Source organism: Theobroma cacao, chromosome 3 (genome assembly GCF_000208745.1).
Source record: "Theobroma cacao cultivar B97-61/B2 chromosome 3, Criollo_cocoa_genome_V2, whole genome shotgun sequence".
Classification (NCBI taxonomy): domain Eukaryota; kingdom Viridiplantae; phylum Streptophyta; class Magnoliopsida; order Malvales; family Malvaceae; genus Theobroma; species Theobroma cacao.
In genome coordinates this window covers 34,719,070-34,730,943 of record NC_030852.1, presented here as the reverse complement: position 1 = coordinate 34,730,943, position 11,874 = coordinate 34,719,070, and the positions used below count along the sequence as shown (strand labels likewise).

The window sequence follows — 11,874 nt, the reverse complement described above, 5'->3', positions numbered from 1 at the left end:
TTTATTGTTAATTGAATTTAACATATTAATTTTTAAAAATTTTTACTTTTTATATTTTCGTGTTTCACTTCTCAATAAAATTTGACTTACTCCGACTATGAGCTTTATGCAATGAATCCTAGCCCTCCAAACCATTCTTCATCTGAAACGTAGGCAAAATGATAAGGCAAACGTCGTCCATGGTCATAATCTCATGAAAGTGATGACTCTATGCAAACCGTTCTCTCTGTGTCCTGTTAATTTATTACGTCTTTCTTACTTACTGAAGACACCCTAACAGAGTGACATACTCCTGCGACAGTCCAACTAAGTTGATTGCAACAACCATTTGAAGGCTTTTAATTTCTCCTTGGGATGTGAACCATATGTCACTGTAAACTAAAGCAACTTTTCTTTCAACTTTTTTTTTTCTTTGAAAATTAGAATCATTTCATCAACTGAACAGGGTATAACCCTTTACAAAAGGAAACAACAGAGTGTCATGACCAAATCAATACTGGTACTCTGTTATTAGCCTGGCTTACAAAAAGATGGTCAGAGGCATCAACCTATCTGTTCTTAACAGTTTAATATCTGATACGTGGGCCATCGTTCCACATGATATTAAATTAATTTTCTGAGGGGGGGTGCTCACCACAGTAGCTTGCTACTGGAGCTCCCGCGCGTCGCCTAAGCGTTGCACTACAGCTTAGGCCTGGCGCACCCCGCCCAAGAAAAAAAAAAGAAAAAAAACCTATCACTATACAACATTCACAGCATAAGCCTAATCATTTTCTTTCAACTAGGTGTAAATTATACCAAATGCACCATCATCGAAAGGTTACTTTGGAATAAAGAATTGGATTAGCTTCGGACACGTTATCAAAGCTCATAATCTAGCATTTGGTGCCTAAAAAATTACTGAAAAAAGGGTGTTTGTTGTATGATTATAATCAGATTTGTCAGTACATGTAGGGACAGTATCAGTCTCGTGTATCTTAGTGGTGTGGCAGGTTAGAAAGTTTGAATTTAGACCATTTTATAATCTTAATAATTAATGCTATTACTTTATTTTGTCCTACGTAACATAATGGGACAGAGGTAGACAGCTTCCGAAGATATGCCGATGACAATAGAGAATGGAAGTACACTACGTGCTTAAAATTCCAACATTTGTATTTTATACTTTAGACCAAGATTAAGAGAAAAGGAAAAAAAAAGTAGCTGCAATCAGCTCGGATATATGTTGCTGTTGATCAGTTTCTTGTCGCATTCTTGATACTTCATCAGTTTCCAGGTTAGTAAGACTATCTTTCAGTGTGAGAAGTTGTGTGCCTTAAATTTTAGCTCAATCCTTGCAAGTTTAGATGTTAATTTTGTTACTAGTCTGTGTTTCTTCTTGTTCATTTTTGTGATGATACATATTAATTTTCGTCTCTGGAGCATCTAGTTGGGCAGATTCCTTCAATCTTCACCATATACCTAGTTATCATCACAACAATCATCATCTATCATCAAGAAGCTGCAAAAGAGTTTCTTTAGACTATCTTTTCCTTTACTGTCTTGATACGCTACTGAAGAGAAGAACTCTCTCTAATTTCCCCAGTCCTGCTAACAAGATAATAATTTTGCCTTAAATATTTGGATTCTTAATATACTCAATGGAACATGACTTGCATGACTATGTATCTAAAAGCTTTTGAAAGAATAGGCCATTGAAATGTTCACATGTTCTTTTGCATCTTTAATACCCTAGTACTGCATTGGTTTAACTTCAATAATTGGACTTTCATCTCTCAGGTTAAAGTGACAAGAATCTAATAATCTCCTGTACATGTTGCAAATATTTTGAGGTGTAGAATAGCAGATATATAACATGGGGGAAGGCTTATGGATTCTGTTCTGTAATAACTCTAACTGTTCACTGGAAACTGGGAGGACATGCAGTTCTGGTTTTTCAGCAATACTCAATCCATATTCATGTGTCAATCATGCTTTCATCATTTCTGTTGATATACTGCTTCTGTTGCTCGCCTTACTCATCATCATTTATAAATTTTCCATAAAGAAGATTACAGCACCTTTCCAGTCACAACACTTCCCTTCAATGCCAATTCTCTCAGCAATATTTAATGGCATTTTGAGTATTGCCTATTTGGCCTTGGGGATATGGACCATTTACCAGAAGCTTGATACAGATAAGACAGTTTTACCTCTGGATGGATGGCTACTGCTGCTATTTCAGGGATTCACATGGCTGCTTCTAGCCATATCTGTGAGCCAGAAGAAGCTAAACCTTCCAAGTATAACAGCAGTGAAGTCTTGCTCAATTTTTGCGTTCTTATATGCAGGATTTCTCTGCATTTCATCTCTACAAGAAGCTATTGTAGACAAAACAGTGTCAATTAAGATCGTTTTGGATGTTTTATCTTTTCCTGGATCAATTTTATTTCTATCATGCGCCTTTAAAGGACACAGTTTGAAGGACACTGATCCGGACGGTAATTTTGATGCTTTCTACGCACCTTTGCAAGGTGAGGAACATGATTCAAATGATGAAATCGGTTCCAACCATAACATTACTCCTTTTGCCAAAGCTGGGCTTTTAAGTAAAATGTCATTCTGGTGGTTGAATCCTATACTGAAAAAGGGTAAGGAGAAGATTCTGGAGAACAAAGACATTCCAACTTTGCAGGAGGCATGTCGAGCACAAGCATGCTACTCAAAGTATATGGACCAACTGGGCAAAGAAAAACACAGAAGACCAAGTGGTTCACCTTCTATGTTGTCAATAATTATATCTTCTCACTGGAAAGCTATGTTTACTTCTGGGTTCTTTGCATTGATCAAGGTTGTCACACTATCTACAGGTCCACTGTTTCTTAGGGCTTTTATTGAGGTTGTTCAAGGTAAAGAAGTCTTTAAGTATGAGGCTTATATGCTGACTGTTGGCCTGCTCATAGCAAAATGCTTGGAGTCCCTATCTGAGAGGCAATGGTTCTTCCAAACAAGAGTAGTTGGAATTCAAGTAAGTTCTATGCTATCTGCAGCAATATATCAAAAGCAACTGAAACTATCAAATGCTGCTAAAATGACTCATTCTCCTGGTAAGATAGTGAGTTATGTCACAGTAGACGCCTATAGAATAGGTGAGTTCCCATATTGGTTTCATCAGATATGGTCGACAAGCCTTCAGTTGTGTTTAGCATTGTTCATTGTATACGCTTCTGTGGGACTGGCAACTATTGCTGCATTAGTTACTGTAACATTAACAGTGATTGCAAGTTATCCACTTACCAAATCACAGCTTGAATATCACAAGAAACTCATGTTGGCACAAGATAAAAGGCTTCAGGCTATTGCAGAGGCACTTGCAAATATGAAGGTCTTGAAGTTTTACGCTTGGGAGACACATTTCAAGAATGTTATTGAAAGGTTAAGGAAAGATGAATTCAAATGGATATCAGGAATCCTGTCACAAAGAGGGTACCATCTAGTGTGTTTTTGGTCTTCCCCAATTATAGTGCCCACTGTTACTTTCTGGACTTGCTACTTGCTAGGGATTCCACTCAATGCCAGTAACATTTTCACATTTTTAGCAAGCATTCGCATTGTTCAGGAGCCAGTTAGGCTAATCCCTGATGTTGTCCAAGTGTTCATTGAAGCAAAGGTTTCCCTAGACCGGATTGTGAAATTTCTTGAGGCACCAGAGTTGGCAAACAGAAACCTACAGCAGGAATCTAATGACGAAAAGTTTGACCACTCCATTTTCATCAGGTCTAATGAAATTTCTTGGGACCTTAAGTCTTCCTCCAAACCTACCTTAAGAGATATAAATCTTGAGGTTAAACCAGGAGAAAAGATTGCTATTTGTGGAGAGGTTGGCTCAGGAAAATCAACTCTTTTAGCTGCTGTTCTTGGAGAAGTTCCAAAAGTCAATGGCACAGTAAGTGCACTGATTGATACGAAGACATGACATTTAAAGAAGTCTTTAATTTTTTTTTTAAATTTTAAATAATTTTTTATATTTTATTATATTTAATCAAGTTTTTATATTTATATTTTAAATTAAATAAGTTCTTATGACTAATGATTGATTAATAATCTTGAGTTAAAATATCATTTGTCAATCATTAGTCGTAAGAATTTATTTGATTCAAAATAAAAGTGTAAAAACTTATTTGATTTAAAATAAAAATATAAAGACTTGATTGAACTAATAAAAATATAAGTTTTATTTAAATTTTTTAAAATAATTTAAGTGTTTTTTTGGATATTATGCTAACTCTTTATTACCACAATATAGCATTTTTTTAATGATGAAAGAATCTTTACAAATTTTCAAGAAACTTCTTGATCTAATATTATTTCGGTTCTTTTTTCCTCTGGTTCATACAAAAGGCAATGAGAAAGGCGACATGCTAGTTTAGATATTAAGCTTTAAGCTGAGATATTTCTACGCTGTATAATTTGTCTTGTTGCATGATAAGCCTAGTTAATTGCTGAACATTCAAGAGATATGAAAAAAAAAAAAAAGTGTCAACTGCTTGCAAAGCCTAATAGTTTCATGTAAATACTGGAGATGTGTTACTTAAGTTTTTGTGTCCATCAGGTTCATGTATATGGGAAGATAGCATATGTTTCACAGGCAGCATGGATACAAACAGGAAGTATCCAAGAAAACATTCTTTTTGGCGCTGCGATGGATCCGGTCAGATATGAAGATGTGCTCGAGAAGTGTTGCCTGGTAAAAGATCTGCAGATGCTTCCTTTTGGGGACCTCACTGAAATTGGAGAAAGAGGAGTTAATCTGAGTGGTGGACAGAAGCAGAGAGTTCAACTGGCACGTGCATTGTATCAGGATGCAGATATCTATCTGCTGGATGATCCATTCAGTGCTGTAGATGCACAAACTGCAACAAGCCTTTTTAATGTGAATATAACCTTTTGTCTTTTTCAATCTCTTCCACCATTGATCGGATATATTCAGTTTAAACTAACATCCCTTTTTTGGCAGGACTATGTCATCAGAGCTTTGTCAGGTAAAACGGTCTTGCTTGTGTCCCACCAGGTCGACTTCCTCCCAGCTTTTGATTCTATCTTGGTAAGCTAGCCGCTAGTATTGCAGTTATGTACTTATGTTATCATCCTTTCTCAACCTCCAAATTGGAGACTGCTTCCCATCTGGCTTCTACACTTATTTAACATCATCAAAGTATCCGTTAATACAAATCTTATTTTCATGACAGTTGATGTCTGCTGGAGAAATTATAGAGGCTGCTGCATATGATCAGCTGCTAGCTTCAAGTCAAAAATTCCAGGACCTTGTGAATGCACACGGTAACACAATTAAGTCTGAAATGGATCAAACCTTGTATTTTGATAGCGGGAGAGCTATGACATCTAAAGATGTGATCCAGAAAGTACATGTTAAGGAACAGCCAGTAGGGCCTGCCGGAGAGCAATTAATTAAGCAAGAAGAAAGAGAAACAGGAGACACAGGTTTCAAGCCTTACATGCAGTATTTGAGACACAACAAGGGCTTTCTATATTTCACCTTGGCAATTTTATTCCACGTGATATTCATAGTTGGGCAGCTAATACAATACTACTGGTTAGCAGCTGACATCCAAAATTCTCAAGTAAGCAGGATGAAGTTACTTACAGTTTTCTCAGTGATGGGTTGTGCTTTAGCAATCTTTTTGCTCCTGAGATCCTTTTACGTAGTTCTTCTTGGTTGTGGAGCATCAGAATCTATTTTTTCCACACTGCTAAAATCTCTTTTCCGGGCACCAATGTCCTTTTACGACTCAACACCTTTGGGAAGGATACTAAGTCGGGTAAGTATTCTCGAAAGCACAGCTTCAATTTTCATTCCATGCTTTGCAGTTTGGACAAGTTCTTACTGAACTTACAGTTCGCAATTTCTATTTTACTATAACAGGTGTCTTCTGATTTAAGCATCATCGACCTTGAAATGGCTTTCAAATTATCAATTACACTTGGAACAACCATGAATACCTACTTTAGCCTTTTTACATTGGCAATTCTCGCCTGGCCAGTAGCATTTGTCATCATTCCCATGGTTTATCTGACTATACTATTGCAGGTATTGCATATATGAACAGAACCAAAATTTACCTCCTTCCAAATCTTAACATGTTTTCCATAACTTCTCCACCTTCTCATCATTGTGCTTTTTCACATTTTCTCGAAACAATTAGAGACACTACTATGCTTCTGCGAAGGAATTGATGCGAATCAACGGCACAACGAAGTCTTCAGTTGCCAGCCACCTTGCTGAATCCATTGCCGGAGCCATGACAATCAGAGCTTTTGGGGATGGAGACCGATTCTTTTTAAAGAATATGAACCTGATTGATGCCAATGCAAGTACAAACTTTCATACTTTTTCTGCAAACGAGTGGTTGATCCACTGTTTGGAAATACTGTGTGCAATTGTTCTTTCATCCTCAGCCCTTGCCATGACCTTAATTCCTCTTGGAGCATCTGCATCGGGTTAGTTCAAGCATTATGCTCATGACCTAAGCTTAAAAGTTAACTCCCCAAACGATTCAGTAATATAACCAATTCATTTCAAAATTTCCATTCCACAATTTGAGGAAATAATAGTGAATATCTGCTCATCTCTTGGATTATTCTCTGACAAAATTTTGATTATGGATTTCAATGGCAGGGTTAATTGGAATGGCACTGGCATATGGCCTTTCATTAAATGTATTCCTTGTTGTGTCTGTAAAATTTCAATGTTTGCTATCAAGTTCAGTTGTTTCTGTAGAAAGGCTAGAGCAATACATGCATATTCCTAGTGAAGCTCCAGAAGTAATTGAAGCCAACCGACCTCCACACAACTGGCCTTCTGTTGGCAGAGTGGAGATTTACAATTTGAAGGTGTAACAGATATTTCTCTATCTTCTCCATTTGCAAGTTACGGTTTTTACAGAGAATGACTGTAACATCAAATTCATCAAGCAGGTTAGATATCGTCCTAGTGCTCCACTAGTTCTTCAAGGCATCAGCTGCATATTCGAAGGCGGAAGTAAAATTGGGATTGTTGGCCGGACTGGCAGTGGAAAGACAACTCTTATCAGTACTTTGTTCCGCCTGGTAGAGCCTACAGATGGAGAAATCATCATCGATAACCTTAACATCTGTACAATTGGGCTCCATGATCTGAGATCACATTTGGGGATCATCCCTCAAGAGCCTACACTTTTTGGTGGTTCCGTCAGATACAATCTAGACCCCGTAGAACAGCATGCTGATAATGAAATATGGGAGGTAAGTTTTTACTAAGACCTGCTTATATATCACCACAATCTGTCATATTATACTCCTATCCTGTTCTTTCTTTTGGATGTTAAGGTTCTTGAAAAGTGTAAACTCCGAGAGGCAGTTCAAGGGAAAGAAGGCGGCCTGAACTCCTTCGGTAAGAAACAAAGATTTCGTAGTTGCTTTTCTGCATTGTAGATTTGTATTTGCTTCTACTAACAACATGAAGTGCAGTTGTACAAGATGGATCAAACTGGAGCGTGGGGCAGCGGCAATTATTCTGTCTGGGACGTGCATTGCTGAAGAGGAGCAGGATACTGGTGCTTGATGAAGCCACTGCATCAATCGACAATGCGACCGACTCTATTATCCAGAAAACTATAAGAACAGAATTTGAAGACTGCACCGTGATAACCGTGGCTCACAGAATACCAACCGTGATGGACTGCAATATGGTGGTCGGCATTAGTGACGGTGAGTCAATTTGTGTCCTCCAAACTAAGGATTGCTGTCATTCCCATCCTAACAATCTTCATACCAATCAACACAATCTGTTTCAATTGCAGGGACATTGGTGGAGTACGATGAGCCAAAGAAGCTGATGAATAAGAAGGGATCGTTGTTTGGACAGCTAGTCCAGGAATATTGGTCACGTTCCGCTAACAATGGTACAAGTCCAGAAGATTGGTATTAAAGCGTTAAAAGACAGGCTTTGCCTGGTGGAAAACTTGTAATTTGAGTGGTCAATTTTCTTAAAGGGTTTGTCCTTATGATAATGGAGTGCAATTTGAAGTAACTTGAAATGAACAGCAACCAGCAAATCCTCCATGTCCATTGGTTCTTAACCAGTTTTAACACTTTCAAGGGAGATTATTAGCAGTTTATCGTTTCGAAGGCCATTAATATGGCTCAAGTTTTCTAGTTGGGCTTTGGGCCTTGAACCCATGCTGCAACCCCTAGGAAATGAGAACTCCAATCATCGAAAGGACAAAAGGAAAAGGCCAAAAGCAAAGACGGCATTGGGATAGTTGACAGTTGAGACCCCAAATTTGACCAATTTTAAGACAGTCGTTCAGTATCACTTGGATTTGTGTGCGTAAAACGGCGTCGTTTAAGGCAACCACCCACCCCTATTCCTCGAGTTGATCGTCTCTCTCCTCGTTGGTTAAGCCACTGCCCTTTCACTCCCTCGACGAGTCCGTCACTCTCACAAAAATCCTTCCTTTCTTCAAAAGGCCAAACTCCCCGCTTTCTCCTCCCTTTAAAAATAAAAGGAAAATATCTTTCACCAAACCCCCCATTTCCTTCCTCTCTCCATCTAACCCCCATTTCCTTTCCTTTCCTTGCTGTCGTCTTTTCCGCCCAAAAATGGAAGCCTCCCCAGCTCTCTCTCGCATAGGCCTGGCAGGCCTAGCGGTCATGGGCCAAAATCTGGCCCTAAACGTCGCCGAAAAAGGCTTCCCAATCTCCGTCTACAACCGCACCACCTCCAAAGTCGACGAAACTGTCCAGCGAGCCCAGGAGGAAGGGCAGCTTCCACTCTTCGGCCAGTACTCCCCTCGCGAATTCGTCCTCTCAATCCAAAGGCCCAGATCTGTCGTCATCTTAGTCAAAGCCGGTTCACCCGTCGATCAAACCATCGCCGCTTTATCTGACCACATGGAACCTGGCGACTGCATCATCGACGGTGGTAACGAGTGGTATGAAAACACTGAGAGAAGAATCCAAGAAGTTTCCAATAAGGGTCTTCTTTATCTCGGTATGGGCGTTTCCGGTGGCGAAGAAGGGGCACGTAATGGCCCATCGTTGATGCCCGGTGGATCTCACCAAGCGTATTCGAATATCAAAGACATACTTGAAAAGGTGGCGGCCCAAGTCGAAGATGGACCTTGCGTCACTTACATTGGCGAAGGAGGATCAGGTAATTTCGTTAAAATGGTTCATAATGGAATCGAATACGGTGATATGCAGTTAATTTCTGAAGCTTATGATGTTCTTAAACATGTTGGGGGGCTTACGAATGATGAATTGACGGAGATTTTTTCGGAATGGAATAGGGGAGAGCTTGAAAGTTTCTTAATTGAGATAACATCTGATATATTTAGAGTTAAGGACGAGTTGGAAGATGGGTATTTGGTGGATAAGATTTTGGATAAGACTGGGATGAAAGGGACTGGGAAATGGACTGTGCAGCAAGCTGCTGAGTTATCTGTTGCTGCTCCTACTATTGCTGCTTCATTGGATTGTAGGTATTTGAGTGGATTGAAGGAGGAGAGGGAGAATGCAGCTGGGGTTTTGAAAGAAGCTGGGTTGAAAGAGGAAGTTGGAAGTTTAGCACAGGGGATTGATAAGAAAAGATTGATTGATGATGTTAGGCAAGCCTTGTACGCTTCAAAGATATGCAGTTATGCCCAAGGGATGAATTTGTTAAGAGCTAAGAGTGTGGAAAAAGGGTGGAATTTGAATTTGGGAGAGTTGGCTAGGATTTGGAAAGGTGGGTGTATTATAAGGGCTGTGTTTTTGGATAGGATCAAGAAGGCTTACCAGAGGAATCCCAATTTGGCTAGCTTGGTTGTGGACCCTGAGTTTGCTAGGGAGATGGTTCAGAGGCAGGCGGCTTGGCGGAGAGTTGTGGGGTTGGCTATCTCTGCTGGGATTAGCACTCCAGGAATGTGCGCAAGTCTTGCCTATTTTGATACCTATAGGCGTGCAAGGCTCCCAGCCAACCTTGTGCAGGCACAGAGGGACTTGTTTGGGGCGCATACCTATGAGAGGACTGATCGTCCAGGGGCATTTCATACGGAGTGGACAAAGCTTGCTCGTAAGAGTACTGCTGGTGTTGGTGCACTCAATTGAGCTTTTCTAGTTTAGATTGTTATACTCTGGTTTACTTGTTTGTTTCAATTGAGCATTGGTTATATTTCTATGTTGAAATAGGAGTCTACCTCGGCATAGCATAATTGTTCAGTCTTGCAGTTCTTTTTTTTTTTGGTTAATAAAATGCATGCCCTTTGAGTTGTAGAAATTGAGCGGTTATTCAATGGATTTATGTTGCAACTTGCGGCAGATTAGATGGAGCTGTCTTCTGGTTCTCAATATATTTTCCTGTTATAAATTTAAATAAGATAGGATGATATGATATACAAGAGTTGGACTTAAACATTTTGGTAAATATGATTGGAAAAGTTAGGTAGCTTCTTCAATGTAAAGGTAAAAAGATTGCAGTTTGCAACTGGAAAGGGGTCAGTAACATTGCTAATGTCTTCTCAATTATTCTGGATGAAGAGATATTGTAGTTTATTGTAGCACCTCTCACGACCACTAACATATGGCTTTTACATATATCTGACATTTTAATGCTCTTTTACTTTTGATGCTTGAATGGATTATGATTCATTGCTCAAATAGATGGGGTTAGAAACTATTTTTGTTGCATTCTTTGCTTGGACCGATATTCCTAATCCTAATCATTTAATTATGAAGAATTTGTGGTGTTCACAGGACCACAGCTAATAGTAGTTTTAAATGCTACTTTTCTCTTTTCTGGTTCAAAATGTTAACTATTGTTTTTTGCATCTTTCCTGTGAATTAGATGGGATAAACTGGTAATTGGATCCCACCCGTGACTCTTGAATCAGCTGCAAATAGAATGGGGCAAGAACCTTTTGAACCAGATGCAAATAGAATGGGGCAAGAACCTGTCGTGTTCGTTGCCTGGAGCAATGTTTTAATCCTAGTCATGTAGTTCTTACATGGAAAATTTGTGGTGTCCATCTCTAGGAGTTTAATTTGATGTTAAACAAAGCTATCGGAGTTGTGAATCTCTTTTGCCTGAATATGGCCACTATGGAGTTCTCATAAAGTGCACACTCCAAAAAATGCACTCAATTTCTGTTTGCAGAAGAGTCTGGTAGAACTATTTAGGTACCTGTTTCATTTTGTTAACTTATAAAATGAACTCTGAACAGGTTTTGCGAGAAGCTGTATCTGGTAGATCTTCTGCAATGAAAAAGGAACAAGGAAAACTTCATTGAAAATGCATATGTTTGACAAAGGTCTCTCAACTTCTTTTTCAATCGGTCAAAATGAACGATGAAACACTTACAAGCTTTTACCTTCTCATGTTTCTGGTTTGATGATAACTTTGTTTTCATGTTAAGTGCCCCGTAGCTTTCACATTCTTGGAAACTGCCCTCTGCTTCGAAGAGAGGAATTGCACTTGTTATAATTTGCTGTCTTATGTGTATGTACTGACAAGTCATATGTTATAGCCAAAGCACCAAGGTGCACCTCTTTTTAGTGATACTCATAGAGGTGGTAAAATGTGAAATCACATTGTAAATTTTTTTCTTTTTTTCACCATTATCTCTTGGTTATAAGCACTGGACTTTGCCAGCGGCACCATCCCCGACATGGTCAGAATTTAGTGTTGGGATCTATCGGACACTTTCCTCATATATGTCAATGAACCTCGCCATAAAACATAGGAGACTGGTCCCAGGACTCGTTGCCTGACCCACGGCCCGTAGTGAATGCGCGAACCCGTTGAACCTGGATATAATAACGTTAGGACCTAATAGATTGACCCGACACTTTCTCATT

At 39.2% G+C, this 11,874-nt stretch overlaps 2 protein-coding genes across 3 annotated transcripts; both read left to right on the top strand.

The window, feature by feature from the left end:
• LOC18606636 (ABC transporter C family member 10) lies at positions 1,182-8,154 on the top strand. 2 transcript variants are annotated; one of them, XM_018117332.1, is made up of 12 exons: positions 1,182-1,276; positions 1,839-3,925; positions 4,592-4,912; positions 4,997-5,083; positions 5,229-5,819; positions 5,924-6,088; positions 6,204-6,498; positions 6,677-6,891; positions 6,976-7,281; positions 7,366-7,429; positions 7,507-7,746; positions 7,839-8,154. In XM_018117332.1, exons 2-12 carry the CDS (start codon positions 1,856-1,858, stop codon positions 7,964-7,966), a joined length of 4,482 nt encoding a protein of 1,493 aa, XP_017972821.1. In that variant the 5' UTR covers positions 1,182-1,276; positions 1,839-1,855; the 3' UTR covers positions 7,967-8,154. The 2 variants fall into 2 exon arrangements, with proteins under 2 accessions (XP_017972821.1, XP_017972820.1); XM_018117331.1 differs by having other exon boundaries at positions 1,780-3,925.
• LOC18606635 (6-phosphogluconate dehydrogenase, decarboxylating 2, chloroplastic) lies at positions 8,452-11,581 on the top strand. The gene is made up of 3 exons (XM_018117335.1): positions 8,452-10,093; positions 10,865-11,134; positions 11,241-11,581. The coding sequence occupies exons 1-2, from the start codon at positions 8,641-8,643 to the stop codon at positions 10,879-10,881; spliced, it is 1,470 nt and encodes a 489-aa protein (XP_017972824.1). The 5' UTR covers positions 8,452-8,640; the 3' UTR covers positions 10,882-11,134; positions 11,241-11,581.